Consider the following 15,890-nt stretch of genomic DNA (forward strand, 5'->3'; position numbering starts at 1 on the left):
TCCCTACAAAGATAGGTGGGACACAAAGAGGTGAGGATATAAGGGGAGTAAGAAGAATTTGAAGTAGGCAGCGTGTGGAATATAGGAATCTCCCAGAGGTGAGTAAAAGATTGATGGAGAAGCAGTAAGGGTCTCACTGAGGTGGGATAGCATACATTGAGAGACCAGTCAGCCCCATTTGGTGATTTTGTAACATTAACAGCTTGGGGTCTGGAGCAAGAACAGTGGTGAGTGGCAGGAAGGTAATGAGAAAAAGGAATCTGTCGATTAAGTGGAGTGTCTGAGCAGGACATCTTGGTCAGGGAAAAGGGTAGAAGAGGGTCACAAAGAATGGGTAGACAGAAGAGGAAGAAGTATAGGGTCCAGCAATCACAATGAGGACAGAAGGGGGTGTGCATAAAGGTAAAGGAGAGATAGGGTTTGCTCTGGGGTGGGGAGTAAATCAATATGTAAATCTTCTTTGGCTACTTTGTAAACTGTTAAAGCACAATACAAAAATTACAATTCCTGACATACAGCTAAAGTGTGGTTTGCTATTCTTAATGGTTGATAGTCTTCTCCCCAATCACTGTTAATTTCAACTATTCTTCCTTTTTTCCTGTGTGCCTTGAACATCCTGAGATTTCCCACCACTTCCCTGTTCTGAGGTCAGGTTTTTGAATCCTCCAACTTTAGTCTAGGTCAGTGATCCTCCCTGTTATGTGCCCTCTGGACATATGTGTGGAGCTTTAAAAAATACAGGTGCCTGGCCTCCACCCCAGAGAATCTGATTTATTTGTTCTGTGGTTTGGCCTCTTCAGGACGAGTTTTTAAAGCTCTCCCAGGGGATTCTTCTGTGCAGCCAGTATTAAGATTCATTGATCCAGGTGATCTACCAGGTGAAAATAATTCCTCCCGTCAGTGAGTTGGCCATTGAGGGAACTAAGCCATAAGCACAGGACAACTTCCATAAGCAGGGTCGTATTACAAGTGTGGTTACTAAGCATATGTACTCTCAAATCAGATGTCTGGGATCCAGTCTCAGCTCTTTGATCCCAGACAAGCTCTGTATTGTCTAGAATCTTCAATTTCCTAATATGTTGAATGGAAATAATCATAATCCCTAAAAAGTTGAGGGTTAAATGAGATATGTCACGCTTAGCACAATTCCTGGCACATGGAAGTGCTCAACAGATATTCATCGTTTTTGCTAACATTGGTGTTTTGATTGCATTACCATTTAAACTAATACATAAAGGCTGTTTTTCCTTAGGACCACACAAGTTAAACTTGATCTCTTCTGTATACTGTTCATTTGTATCTATAGGTTCCTTTGCAGGATACATTGTTTTTAAGTCTTAAAAAAGCTTCATGATTATAGTGATTACATGTAGCAAGACTTGGTGATATAGTGAAGGATGGCAAGGGTTACTTTATAAATGTTTAGTTTCCATTTGCTTGATAAGAAAGTAGCCACAGGATGGTTCCGTCAGAAACCCATGGGTTTCATTTCATGAGAACTGAGTGTGGACTGTGGTTTTTCCTAGCCTCTCTGGCAGTCAGACTCTTACTTTTTCTCAAGACAGTTTATGCAACACCCGTGCAATATTTATGGCATTTAAATATCTTAAAACATACTTACCCACACACAACAAAACATAACTTGCCTCTTACACCTGTCATTCAGCCTGGCAGGTCCTTACTAGGGTAGACCTTTCTGATGAGCTGTCTGCTCCCACCACAAGATTATTCCAGAGGTAAAAACTCTTGTCAAAACAACATTAAACTTAATGGATGTTAACATACTTGCATTTACAAGCAGTGAAGTCTGTCATCTTCATGTTGTTATTTATGCAGCATTAACCTTTTTCTCCAGATCATTGAGACTGAAAATATGATGGACCGAATTGTGACTGGCTTGTCTGAGTCTAGTGTCAAGGTGCGGTTAGCTGCCGTCAGGTATGAGCTTTAAATGGTCTGAATAAAAATCTTTGCGTGTATTTAACCCGGCTCCTTGCTGGACCTTCACCGAGTAAGCTCAGAATCCAAATGTTACTTGACAGTGTGCTCACATTAATTCATACAGTGTGTAATATGATTTAACAGAGAACCTAAACCTAGCCTCAAAAGCCTATGAAGTGTTTTGAAGTAGTGAAATACTGATGTCTGTAGATATAGTTGAGGTGGATATTAGTCATTGTGATGTGCCAAGCGGTTACTATATGAAAAACTAAAGTTTCAGCTTCTTGTGAAGCTAATTTTGATTATTCTTTGTAGATGTTTGCACAGTTTATCCAGATCTGTGCAGCAACTTCGAACCAGTTTCCAGGATCATGCAGTATGGAAACCTTTAATGAAGGTAAGATAGGGCCAGCAGGTGACACCCGTACTCAGACAGCCTTTAGTGAGCTGAGATAGCTGGGAGTACTCCCTGGCTCTAGGAATATGTCTCATTTTGGTATAAATCATTTTGAACATTTTTTGTCCTGAGTCTGATGTTCTAATCAGCTATAGATCACAGAATATTTTTGAGGTCAGCCTGTCATGTGTGAGGGGAAAATACATGCCTGGTCTCCTTTTTATTAAATGAAACTTTGGTTATTATTCTTATCTTCGTTCTGTGGTTAGTATTACACTTTAGACTATATACGAAGTTGTTTTGTAATCTTTGGTTATAAAAAGGAATAAATTAGCCATTTACAGGTATAACCTGTTTGTTTTTAATTCTCTGGAAAGAATTTTGCTTCTCTGCAATGAAATCATTTGGGGGAGAGGGGGCTGAAATCTTCTCTTTGGTCTGTTCTTGAGGCTGCCCTTCCTGCCTCCCTGCCTTCCCACCAATGGATCTGAATCAAGACTTATCAGGTTGCTGTTAATAATATTATCACCAAATGTATCACACACAACCACAGGTTATCTTGATCACTTGTCCATCTGTTTTTCTTTCTTTCTTTCTTTCTTTTTTTTAGGTGTTTGGTTCTTTTGTGTGTGTGTGTGATTTTGTTTTTGAGTACCAGTTAAATGATAAGCAAAACCTCCAGGCTTGGTGGGGCTTCAAAAAATTGTACCTCAACTTACAGCTTCGGGTTAGAGTAGGAATATTCATTTTAGCAGAAGTAGTCAAGAGGAAGCTTTGGGCAGAAAGAATATTAAGTGAGTTTTGAAGGCAAAAGGAAAGCAAGAAGGTGTTCTGGGAAAGAAAACAGTAGAAACATTTATATGGTGTGTGTAGGAAACAGACTCTACTGTAGTCATGAGAGGGTGGGATAGTGTTGGCCAGGTAAGGACTAGGTGGAAAAAGTTGGGCCAATGCCATAAGCTTTAGGGAACTGACAGGCTGAGATTGATTCATCTCATGGAAAGGTTCATGTCGTAGCAGAGTACATGATTTAGTTGTTCAGATCCTGGAGTAATAGCAGTGGGCTAGGAAAGAAATGTGACCCCTAAAGATACTTTAGTGGAGGGAATGGCAAGCTTAGGTATATGATTGAGTATTAAGGAGCTGTCAGGGTAGCAACCATGATTTCTAGCCTAAAACAATATCAAGACATGGCCGTGTGAGGCTTATTAGAACAGTAAAAAGGCCTTTAATTTCTTCCCCTCCCCAGTGGGCCTGCCCAAGCAGCCTGTGACCTCCATCTTGACCTATTTCATACATTTGCAGACCTCCTGGAGTTTCATCCTATTTCACCCTTTGGACATGTCAGCTCTTCTGAATCTTTCTCATTCCCTGCTATCCTTTTGTCTCCTGAACTCCATTAACAGTCCCAAATCTCAGAAAAGTGATTTATCCACCGCCCCACTCTCTAGCTGCGATATCAGTACCTTTCCATGCTGGGAAAACACTTGCTCAGGGAGTGTGGCAGTTCCCACCAACAAAAGTTCAGTTCAAATCCCCAGGCCCTTATTGTACCTTGAGTCCAGATTTGGCATTCCCAGATTTTTCAAGGTTCTCTTTAACCAATGGTTTTTGTTTTTTTTTTTTTTTCTGTTGCTCCTCTTTCTTTTGCTTAGTACATAGCTAGCAGCTTGATCTTAATTTTTTGTTTTTATCCATTCAAGATTTTTTTATGTGCTCTCCTGTCTCCTCAAATAACTCACCTTTCATCAGGAGTCTTTTTCTCTGCTCAGCTCAGCACCCCTCTATCTACAAATCAGAGATGAAGCAATGATTTCTGACAGTTCTATCTTGGGAAAAGGTTTGGTGAGCAATCAGAAGGGTACATTGGGTACATGTGGGTATACTTAACTATCAAACAATTATTTTGTTGCACATTTAAAGTATAGGATTAAAAGCTTGGAAGTAATCGTTGTCATTTAGGATACTTAGTTACTTTCCAGTTCCTCATAGCTCAGAGGCTGTTTGCTTTTCCATATTTTTAACTGTTGATTAGCAAGCCACAGGAATTAGTGATTTGATTTTAATTCAAAATGTTATTTGTGATTTTTTTTGCTCCTATTTTGATGAAATTCAAATTGGTCAGAGTCAATTGTTGATTTCTGAATTTCACACGCTGTATCTAACACTGTACTAAGTAGAAGCTTTTTAAAAGTTCGTAGAATCTCATTTGTTTTCATTTATTTAATTATCTCATTTGAGAATAAAACTTGATAAAAGCAAATTAATCTTTATAAAACAATAAATATTTTGAAAAGAGAATGTCAACCAAAGCAATATTTTTAAGGTTTTTTAGCCTTGATAGCCACTCACTTTTTTCAACCAAAGAATCTAAGTAGTATTATTTTGGAAAATGATTATTTCTCTTATTTACTCCAGAAGCATCCATTGTATGCAATACCTTGGGTTGCTACAGGCCAGGATGAGTTAGATTTAGACCACAGATATATAGAGTATGCCCTCAAAGAGCTTATTTCTGCTAAAAAAAAAAGAAGGAAGGGTTAAGGCATGGCTATTTGTATGCTGTGGACAGCAGTAAGTGTCAAGAGAGAGAACAGACAATGGCAGCAGAAGCTCAGAGGAGAATAGAATGACTTCTGACTGGAGGGGCTCCAAGGAAGCTTCCAGAATGAGATGGCCTTAAAGGATAGGTAGTGGTGCACCTGCAGAGATATTATAGGAAGGCAAGAGAAGGACAAATAATCTTAGAGGAGTTGTGGCCGTCACAGATCAGCAGGTGTAGTATATGAGATTTGATCATTATCTACTAGCTAACACAATTGATAGACTTAAAACACAAAATCTTAGAAGAATTGCTTCCATTTTGAAACAATTCTTGCTTATTCTTAACTTGTTAACTTCAAAATTGGTTTGTTTGAGGAAAGCAGGTAATATATTTAACTGTACAACGTTTTGCGTGATTGTCCATTTCCAGTTTGCGTAACTAGAGTTCATAGGGTTCCTTTTGGAATCATAAGCCTGAGCCTGGTCTGATCCCAAATGCAGATCATTTAGCTGAGTTCTTACTGCAGAGAAGTCGTGATGTTTATGAAGCCTTTTCTTAGAATCTGGAAAAAGCAGGTTCTGGTAATATAGCTAATAACTAGCATGCTGTATTGCTTTCTGAGATCATTGCAAGTTCACTGTCAGTTAGTTTACTGTGTACCTATGTTGTGCCTGATACTGTGCCTGATAACAATTATGACAATAATAATACTTTTGTGCCAGCTGCTGTTCTGACTCTTTTCATGTATAAACTTATTTAATTCTCACAACAAGCCAGTGAGGTAGATGCTTTATTATCCCCATTTTATAGCCTCAGAATTTATTTAACTGTTTAGTGGTTGAGCTGAAATTTGAATCCAAGCAATCTGTGTCCCTAATGCTATGCTACTTCCCTTATTACTCATCATATCACTTGGGGTGATTCTGTGGTTTTAGAAGTGGCCGAATTTGATGGAGGAGAAAGTGCTAGTTTGCCCCAAAGCAGCCCTGTGGTCTTCAGACTTTTCATGTGGAGGACCCACTCCCTGAATTTAGTGTTTGCTTCTCCCTGTAGTAATTTCCATGTTGAAGTGGGGCTGTACCTTCTCCACCAAGATAGATATGAGGGCCCTGATCAGTCATAATTAAAGCACTAGATAAAGCTTGGCACAGTCTCATGCAGATCTTTCCTAATAATCTTTCCAATATGAAAAATCAGGTAGAAAGTTAGATTGTTTTGTTCTCATTTATTCTTAATAATCTTACCTCCATGGGTGCAGACTTTAATAGTATCCCTTTTTAAATTCCATAGGTTTTACAAAATGCACCAGATGAAATCCTGGTAGTTGCATCCTCTATGCTATGTAATCTGCTTCTTGAATTTTCTCCAAGTAAGGAGGTTAGTATCAATTTTCTCTTCCTGGACTTTCTTGGTCCACCTGAAGCTTTGTCAATGAATTTTCATAGTAGTTAACATTGAAATTTGTGGTTTGGGCTTAAAAACAACTTATTAATTCTTTGATTTTTTTTTGGAGCAAAACAAATCATATTTTAAATAAGGTTATTGTTTCCTATTATTCCTTTATTCTTTTTAGCATATTTAGCATATTTAAAAGCTATTCATTTATAGTCAGTTTGAACTGCCTGAAACTGCAAATGTAAGAATTAATCACATAAGTAACAGACTATTTTCAAACTATATTTACTAAAGAATAAATTAAGACTCAATTTTGTAAACCAGGATTATAAGTCATTTCAAGGAGTATCACTGCCAACGGTGGAAAATAATTTTTGCAAACTTGATGGTAGTGTGTGGAGGGAGTAAATGTGGGGATATGTTTTTCTTTTTTGAATTTTATAAATTATTATAAATTTTATAAATTATTTATATTTTATTTTTTAGAATAGGGTAGACTTACTTAACTTTTTTTTTTTATTTAAAGAAGGAGTATACCTTCAAGTGTTAGTTTTATTATGTTATAACATCTCCAGTTTGCCCAGTTGTGTACTGAGGTTTAGACAGTATCCTTAACTGTGTGCTTAGTAGTCCTACTATTTGCCAAATTTATTTTTTCCTTTATAACACCTTCAGGCTTCTGACTGGTAATTAGAAAAGCAGTAATGACAAGGTGGAGGTTCAGTGATCAGTTATCCAACAAGCAAGAGTTTTGAAACAAACAGAAATGGACTGGTAGTTACCCTGAAGGAACAGGAAGGCAAGATAGATGCCAGAGCCTCCATCTGCTCTCCTCTGTCCTGGCAGTGGAATCTGGGTGTGACAATGACCAGGTTGCAGTCAGTTCTGCAACATGAATCATCCTGAACAGCCCTTTGGGTAACTCACAGTTGCTTCAGATCTGCCCGTTTAGGGTTAGGAAATAGAGTGAAAGCTCAAACATAGGAATTCACATGAGGGGCAACTGTACAGTAATGTGATTGTTTTTCATAGTAAAAAATAAACTGAATCCTGAATGGGAAGAACAGGAAATGCTATAAAAACCATTATTGAGAAAATTGGAATGTGATTGGTAGATTAGAGAAAACTATTGTCTTAATATTAACTTTTCTGAATTTGGTGACCATGTTATAGTTATCTAAAGAATATCTTTGTTCTTAGAAAATATACACTGAATTATTTAGGGTAAAGGGGCATGATATATGTAGTCTATTTTCAAGTGGTTCAAAAAGATAAAAGGTATGAGTGTGGGTGTATAGAGCAAGAAATATAATGATTAAGTAAATATGGCAAACTTAAAAATTGGTGAACCAGGCAGGCCATGATGGTTCAGCAGGCAGAGTTATCGCCTGCAATGCTGGAGACTCGGGTTCAATTCCTGGTACCTGCCAATGCGAAAAAAAAAAAAATATTTGGTGAACCTGGGAAAGAGGGCTTATAGGAATTCCTTGTGTTGTTCTTGCAACTTTTCTATAAATTTAAAATTATATCCCACCAAAATGTTAAAAAAACAAAACAAAACAATTTCTACAAATAGAAGAATATGTAGTCCCCTTCAAAAATGTCACCTTGGAAGACACTGTCCTTTTTGTAGGTATATACGTCTGAATTGCTTAAGATAGTTCTAGAATCTACTTGAGGGATGGCTCTTAAGTATTCCTCCGTGATGATAAATTTTGGTCCTCTATGGTTTGCTTTTTTTTTAAATACCAAAGCCCATTTGAACCACGTATAATACATAAAATAACTGGTCAGGCTAAAACATGTCATTTCAGGTATGAAATGTGGCATGACTGTAGAAGCACAAGATCTTTTAGCTTGTGTGGTTGGTAAAGGAGTCCTGAAAGAAGTTCTAAAAATGAAGTCTGCAGCATGTTTGGAGTAAGATAAGGTGACAACTTAGAAGGAGGATGGATTGAATATCTAAGTTCCATTATTTATCTTTCTTAAACCAGTCATATTGCTTCATAATCACAGGTTGTAAACAATACACAAGATACATTCATGTACAAAGCAGGGAGTGACGGAGTCTCAGAGGATGGCGAGGATGAGAATGGGGAGCTAGCTAATGGGATCACAAGGGTATGTGTAAAATGTACAGATAATTAGGATGTCTCCTACACCTATTATGTCCTGAATCCTCCAGGCCTAAAAAAGAAAAAGAAATGACCGAGATCATTAGATTTGTTTTTTGAATTTGTGAGAGAGTAATTGTCCTTGCCTTTTCAAAGTTATTTTTATGCCCACCTTACTCTCTGCTTTGTGAAAGGAGTTTGAAATGAGATTAGAGTGGGGGGTGGGGGGCTCATAGGAAGTATATGAAGGTCTGTACACATGTAGCTCGCAAACCTGACTTTAAAGTTGTTTTTGTTTTGTTTTCCCTTTCAATCATAGCCAATTTTAGAATCAGGAGCTGTAGAACTACTTTGTGGATTAACCCAGAGTGAAAATCCTGCTTTACGAGTGAATGGAATTTGGGCTTTAATGGTATATTTCACCTTTCTATATATGTTATTATCTATAAAGAAAATAGGGCTATTATCAAAATTAGAACTAAAAGAATGTGTTATTTGAGATGTCTGAAATTTTCTTTTTAAAAATTTTTGCTATTTTGGCCCAGTTTTCTAATGACCTATGACCTAGAAGACTTAATGCTCACCTTTTGGGTTTTACCATAAACATATCGTTTAGCCCCATGTGCCTCAGTTCTCCTCTATTGTCTTAAACTGTACATATCTTGAAAGTTGACTTATTTAATTTTGGAAAAACAAACTTTTCTCATCATGAACATAATTGTGTATTTTATAGGGCCATCTTCTTCATAAAGCACTTTATGTCTCTTTTGAACTTTATAACAACATTATGAAATAAGCTAGGGAAAATTCTTATCACTTTTATAGGTGAGTAAACTAAGGCACAGAGTCATTAAATAGCTGCCTAGGGTAACAGAATTAGTTCATAAATGCTTAATAATTTCTTAACAATTTATAGCAAATAATTTATAGTAATCTAGATGCTAAAGCTATATAACTTTAAGTTATATCCTTAAGTTATATCCTTAAGATTTATTAAAATAAATTTTATTAAAATTGAAAATGGAACAATTCTACTTGGTTTTTTTTTAATGTGATTACAGTAACTACAATTTATTGAGTATTTACGATGTGCCAGATACTAATCTAGGTGTTTTGTATTTGTTATTTCTAATTCTTATTTTAAGTTATATTGGTATATAGCCACCATAAAGATGCAAAACTGGGGCACGAGGAGGCTAAAAGAATTGATCAAGGCCTCACAGCTAATAAGTGATAGAAACAGATTCTGAACATGTCCCAAAGTCCATCCTCTTCTCCGTGTGCCATGCTTTATCTGCTGTCTTTTCACACAAACTTTGGTATAGAAATAATCATCTTCTAAGAAAGTGCCAAATCAGTAGTTTCACAGTCATTTTCCTCCTTAATTTTTTCCAGCTTTTGGCACTCCTCGTTCTTGAAATTATTTCCCAGGACTTGACTGTTTTTACTTTACTTTTTACCTAGCCTCCTTTCCAACCTCCTGAGAGAGACATTCCCCCAAGTTTCAGTTCTAAGGTTCCAATTACCTTTACCCCTACCATTTTCTTCAGGGACTTAACTACTTTCATGGTTTCAGCTCCTCTTAGTAGAAGAGATTATTTTGAAATACACAGACTCAAATGTAAATGTCCATTGTTTCCCAGGCCTGTCACTTAAATGACTTAAATGCCTTCACTTGAGGGCACCCTGACATGAACAACTTTAAAGTTAAAAATGGAACTTAACTCCTTAAATCCATACTAACTGTCTTATTCTCATCAGCATCCATAATTACCAACTGTTATGTTCTCTGTCCACAAAATTTTAACCCTTGGCATCATTTTTGGCCAGGATCTCTTGATAAGTTCCTGGAGGGTAAGAACCACATGTTACAATGAGACTGTAGTGTATAACATTTTGTTTTGTTTTGTTTTGTTTTGTTTTTTACCAAAAGTTGATTGATGAGTTATTTGGAATATGACTTTTATTTTTTCTTCAGAAATGTTATTAATAATTTGGGGTTAAGTTGTGCTAATCTGTAAATTGTCCAGAAAGGAAATTTTAAAAAGGAACAAAATAGGTATTGGCCATCTGAGGTTGTTGGTAGCTCAGACGCACTTCCTCCTTGATGGAAAGGTCCTATGTGATATGGCCTAGCCACATCAGCATCGAGCATAGTTTGTGAACATAACAGGTGTTTTAATGTGGTAATATTAAAAAAAACCCACTGCTTATTTTCATCCTAGTAAGTACTTTTAATCATTCTCAAAATACATACACAATAGTTTTTAATAGTCACTTTGTTATTAAAACACACAGAATGCAACTTTGATAACCACAAAGATATTTTTGGAAGTAATAAATGGACTTTGTGTTTATTTGAGAAATCCTAACGCTCAAATGTCTAGGTCAGAAAGATCACATTTGTCACATGGGAGTATATCTAGGAGAGAGAGTTGCCTTCCTCTTTACAGATAGAATTATATGTGATTTATTAAATAAAATCTTTAAAACATTGTGACTTATAATTAAGAATTTTCTGTAGATTCTGTTTGTACTTTCAAAATTACCAGTCATTAAAATACAATCTAAGGCAGGCAATGGTGGCTCAATGGCAGAATTCTCGCCTGCCATGCCAGAGACCCGGGTTCAATTCCCAGGGTCTGGCCATACAAAAAACAAAGAAAAAATATATATACATATATATATATATATATATATAATCTAATAAAGCAAATGTGTATATGATTCTTGCAACTTCTTTAATCCTTCTAGAACATGGCATTTCAGGCTGAACAAAAAATAAAAGCAGATATTTTACGAAGCTTGAGTACTGAACAGCTATTCCGGTTATTATCAGATTCAGATTTGAATGTGCTGATGAAGACATTGGGACTTCTTAGAAATCTCCTCTCTACTCGTCCTGTAAGTAAATCACCCAGGTTTCCAGATTAGCTATGCATTGCAGAAAATTGCCACTGCTCTCTGCTCCTATCCCCATCTGCCCACAAGTGTGGCTACATTCATATACTACCCTTCCCAGAGAAGTGAGAGGTTAATGTCTGGACCTGCCACTTTTATTTGTGTTTTGAGGGCTGTTTGACTATATAGCTGCTGACCATCTACTCCTACACTGCCTGTCCCTTCTCCTCCACGGTGTTGGATGTGCTCTTGCCTTGGTTTGTTACTTTACTCTTACTTGAGTTGCTGACCAGGATGGGTTTTCTTGTCACTAGTCTCTGGGATCTCTGCTCCTTCCCCTATAGAGGAGCCTTACTGGTAGGGTCCCTCTCAACATTGTTCTCTAATGTTCCCTGGGCAACAGGGCCCGTGACTTCAGATACTTGGGTGGCCCCTTTCCTTGTGCCTTAGTTTTTTTTCCAGTCTTCTTTATACATTTTTGCCCCAAGATAGTATTAGAAATCTACACCATATTTGCCACGTCTCTCACTTTTTTCTCCCCATTCATTGTTTGTGCTCCCTTTTTCTTTACTGTCTTTGAGCTCTGAAGATCCCTAATGATTGCAGTTCTATATTCAGTAAAGTCAATTCTGTATTCTCTTTATCTTCAGTTCATCAAAAGTATATAATTGAGGACAAAAGGCAGCTTCAAGATATAGTAGACATTGTCCTTTAGCATTTAGCTCTACATGCTATGTATTGTATTCTTCATGAAACAATTCTGTATAGTATTGTTTAACTTCAGAAGCCTTCTCTTCTTTCCTATGGTCTCTTTCATTGTGCCCTAGATGGTAATTATGAATTTCCCATTGTTTTACAGCATATAGATAAAATAATGAGTACACATGGAAAGCAAATTATGCAAGCTGTCACCCTTATTCTTGAAGGGGAACATAACATAGAGGTCAAAGAGCAGGTAAGTGTTCCTTTTTGATGGGGAATATCTCTGAATGTGAGTATAAAAAAAGATCTTGGTTAGGAGTCTCCTAAAAGAGTGAAATCTGCAAAAAAAGGGAAGGGAATGAATTCCTCCATACCCCTTAAACTTTGCTGAAGAGTTCTTCCTCCTATTCCTCTAGTAATACAAGAAAACATGACCAGAGTCTATAGTTATGTCCTCTGTGTCACACAGCATCCATACCACCCTTATCTCTATAGGGGCAGCATCTTTATCATCCTGGAGTGAATCCTTTTTTATAGAATTCACTATTTATAACCCTCTGTGCCAATGTGCTTTGAAATTCGAGCAACTCCCTGATAGATAATCTCTTTTCCTGAACATATTTTTGTTTCTTTACTCTTTTGCATCTTCTGTTCTTATTCCCCATACTACACCCCTACTTTCCATTGAGTTTTAATAGGGCAAGTTTAGGGTACACATGAAAGTAGAGGCTATGCATTTATTGGGGTAAGTTTGGGAAATACTTTTCTATGTATTTGGGGGTTTATCACAAGATTTTAAATGTAACGTATTTTATTTTGACATGAAAAGAAAGTTCACCTGCAAACTTAAAATTTTAACACAAGATCTACACTGCTGGTAATGTTCAATTTCTTAACCTAAATGTTGGCTATGTAGGTGTGTTAAATTTGAAATTTGCTGAGCTGTAAATTAAGGTTTGTGTACTTTTCTATATATATATATGAAAGAAACTTACCCAAGGTCATCGCTAGAGAGTTGGGCCTAGAGAGTCTAACTGCAGGGCCCTCTGTGTTCTTCAGTTAGAATAATTTAGTGGGCCCCAGACGAGTAATGCAGAAACTAAGAGAAGTAGAATGTAGGAGTTATTAAATTTGGGAGCAAAAAAAAAGTGATAGATTTCACAATGTGGTTATTTTATGTGATTTATCTTAAAATTAAGTAATAGACAAGTGTGTGTGTATGTGTGTGTTTGTTTAAACAAGTGTGTTTTGTTGAACAAAAGTTTAACACAGATAGTCTCATGGACTTAACTGAAATTCGGTTGAATGAGATCCATGACTGAAACAGAACAAAGAAGAAGATAGATTTTTCAAAAGAACATATTTTACTAGAGAGAATAGGAATAATTAATTTTTTTCTATAAGACAAAATTCGTCTACATAGAATTTCACTAACTTGAAGCTATGCAGAAAGGTGAGAAAATTTGGATGAGGGCAAAAGAAAAGACCAACGAAAGTAATCTGTTTTGGCAGGTCATAAACGTTATTCTCTCATACAGATTTCAGAGATGGTCCAGAGGTAGACAACTAGGGGGATGCTTAGCTAGCTGGAAGTTTAGTTCTTCTCAAAAGCATCTGGTAAATTATTTTATTTCCTTTTTTAAAAATCGGGGTATATTCAAGGATACGAGTCTTGTACAAAGAGTGTTCATGTCCAGGGTACAGGGGGATGACTGCTATTGCATGCTATGAGCTGTGTTCAAAAGGAAACCATCAGCACCACCACAGCAACAGCAGAGGCAAATAATGGGGGGAGGGACAAGAGTTAAGAGTAGGTTTAGATTTTCTGTTTGGTGAGGGGTGTATTTATTGGTTTTCTTTCTCTTGGGAACAATGAAATTAACTAAAATTGAGAATGTTGATGGACTGTGGACTTTGGGCCCTATACATGATGCCCGATGAATGCAGGTGACTAAAGGATGCACTGATGGAGAAGTAGATTGGCAAACAGTGGTGTATACTTATGAATGAAGGTTGTGCTGCTGCGAAAAGGAACAAAGTTGTGAGGCATGCAACAGTGTGAATGACCATGTGGGACATTTGGTGAGAGAAAATAAGCCAGAAAGAAAGGAACAACACTGGTATGGTCACCTTTAGAAAATGCTTATAAGAAAACAGGGGCCTAGATTGTAAGCTTTTAGAGCAGACACATTAAGTCCAGAGTGCTGATTATTATTTCTGGATTTTGAGAGGCTGTTTTATATATGTAACCTGATATTTAGAGATAAGAATGAAGCCGAACAGGTCGGGGTTAAAGTAATTTAGAACATGGGGGTAAGGAAGACGGTGTCTACATTTTAGAACCACACATACTCTTTGAGAACAATGGAAGAAAGATTTATTTGGTCTGGAACTGAAATTTCCTGTAGTGCATAATCTAACTCAACCTATCTGTATAGCTCATTTGAACAATTGAAACACAGGGAGCCCAGAATAAGAAAGAGGTCCTTTAATCCTGTATAGATTATTGTAATGCCTGGATACATCCAAGAATACATTTAGCAGATAATCAAAAAAGTATTGGCACAGTCCTCTGAGAGATGGGAGAAGGAGTATGGAACTGTTAAACCTTACCGTCAGGGAATCTCCTGATACTATGTCAAACTTTAGGCACATCCAAATCAATAAGCCATGCCCTCGATCATGAAGCTTACTCTTGTGAAGATTATGTAGGTAGCGGAAAAGCTAAGACTACCTATAGGCATGCCTAAGAGTTACTTCTGGAGGACTTCTTTTGTTGCTCAGATGTGGCCTCACTCTCTCTAAGCCCAACTCGGCAAGTGAAATCATTGCCCTCCCCCCTACATGGGATATGACATCCAGTGGTGAAAGTCTGCCTGGCTACATGGGAGGTGATTCCTAGGGATGAATCCGGATCTGGCACTGTGGGATCAACAACTCTATCCTGACCAAAATGGGGGAAAGAAATGTAATTAATAAAATATCAGTGGCAGAGAGAGTTCAAATAGAGTTAAGAGGCTACTCTGGAAGTTGCTCTTGTGCAAGCTTCATTTAGACCTTGCTACCTATTGTAACCTGCCAACCCCCACCCAGGACCATTCCATGCAATCCTAAAGAACACCTAGGGCAATATATAAGATTCCACAAGGGTTCCACACAGTAGAGTAACTTTCCAGAAACCTACAACCTCCAGATTTCTGGTGGCCCAGATAAGTCCTGAAACCTAGCCTAGCCTCTCCAGAATATCAGGTAGTTCTATCTACCTACCCCATATAAGTGACAGACCCTTCCAATATAAAATTTAAAATGGCCATAGCCCAAACACCCTAAAGAGAGGGATGGAAAGATCAAAGGTGATGGTGGAATTATACATAGAAAATAGGATTTAACAAATGAATATGAATACTGAATAATTAAATTGATACCTCTTTTAGTCTCCAGTATCTTAGAGCAGCTAGCAGTAAAAACGTGGAATTGTAATCCATGTCAAACTCTGAAATATGTTCTACTACTAATTGTGGTGCTGGGCTTTGAAATTTACAGCTTTTTTGTGTATATGTTATTTTTCACAAAAAATAAGGAAAAAATTAATTATGATTAAAAAAAAATTTTTAAGCCTTCTAGCCTCCCATATTCTGGAGCAGCTAGAAGGAAAAATCTGAGAGGATCGTATGGTAGCCCATGACAAACTCTGGGATCTGTCCTATAACTACTTGTTGAAGAGTGCTTTGAAAACTATTACTTTTTTATTTCTTTGCTTTATATATATGTTATACTATACAATAAAAAAAGATTTTAAAAATTGGGGTATAATTGACAAACAATAGTGAATCTATCTTTCTATCTATATATTTTTGTATGCTATATGACAGGGGTCACATTTCATTCTTTTTTC

The 15,890-nt window shown here is 37.0% G+C and overlaps 1 protein-coding gene across 4 annotated transcripts in view; it reads left to right on the forward strand.

The window, feature by feature from the left end:
- The window catches only part of ARMC8 (armadillo repeat containing 8), a 142,747-nt gene that overhangs the window by 105,078 nt on the left and 21,779 nt on the right, over nt 1-15,890 (forward strand). For 3 of the 4 annotated variants that reach the window (XM_077130228.1, XM_077130226.1, XM_077130229.1), the window contains 6 exons: nt 1,856-1,938; nt 2,257-2,338; nt 6,174-6,260; nt 8,712-8,804; nt 11,147-11,296; nt 12,153-12,248. In XM_077130228.1, the coding sequence (XP_076986343.1) occupies nt 1,856-1,938; nt 2,257-2,338; nt 6,174-6,260; nt 8,712-8,804; nt 11,147-11,296; nt 12,153-12,248 (591 nt within the window). The remainder of the gene's footprint in view (nt 1-1,855; nt 1,939-2,256; nt 2,339-6,173; nt 6,261-8,711; nt 8,805-11,146; nt 11,297-12,152; nt 12,249-15,890) is intronic. The other variant, XM_077130227.1, reaches the window with a different exon arrangement.

This window comes from Tamandua tetradactyla, chromosome 15 (genome assembly GCF_023851605.1).
Source record: "Tamandua tetradactyla isolate mTamTet1 chromosome 15, mTamTet1.pri, whole genome shotgun sequence".
In the NCBI taxonomy this organism is placed as follows: Eukaryota; Metazoa; Chordata; class Mammalia; order Pilosa; family Myrmecophagidae; genus Tamandua; species Tamandua tetradactyla.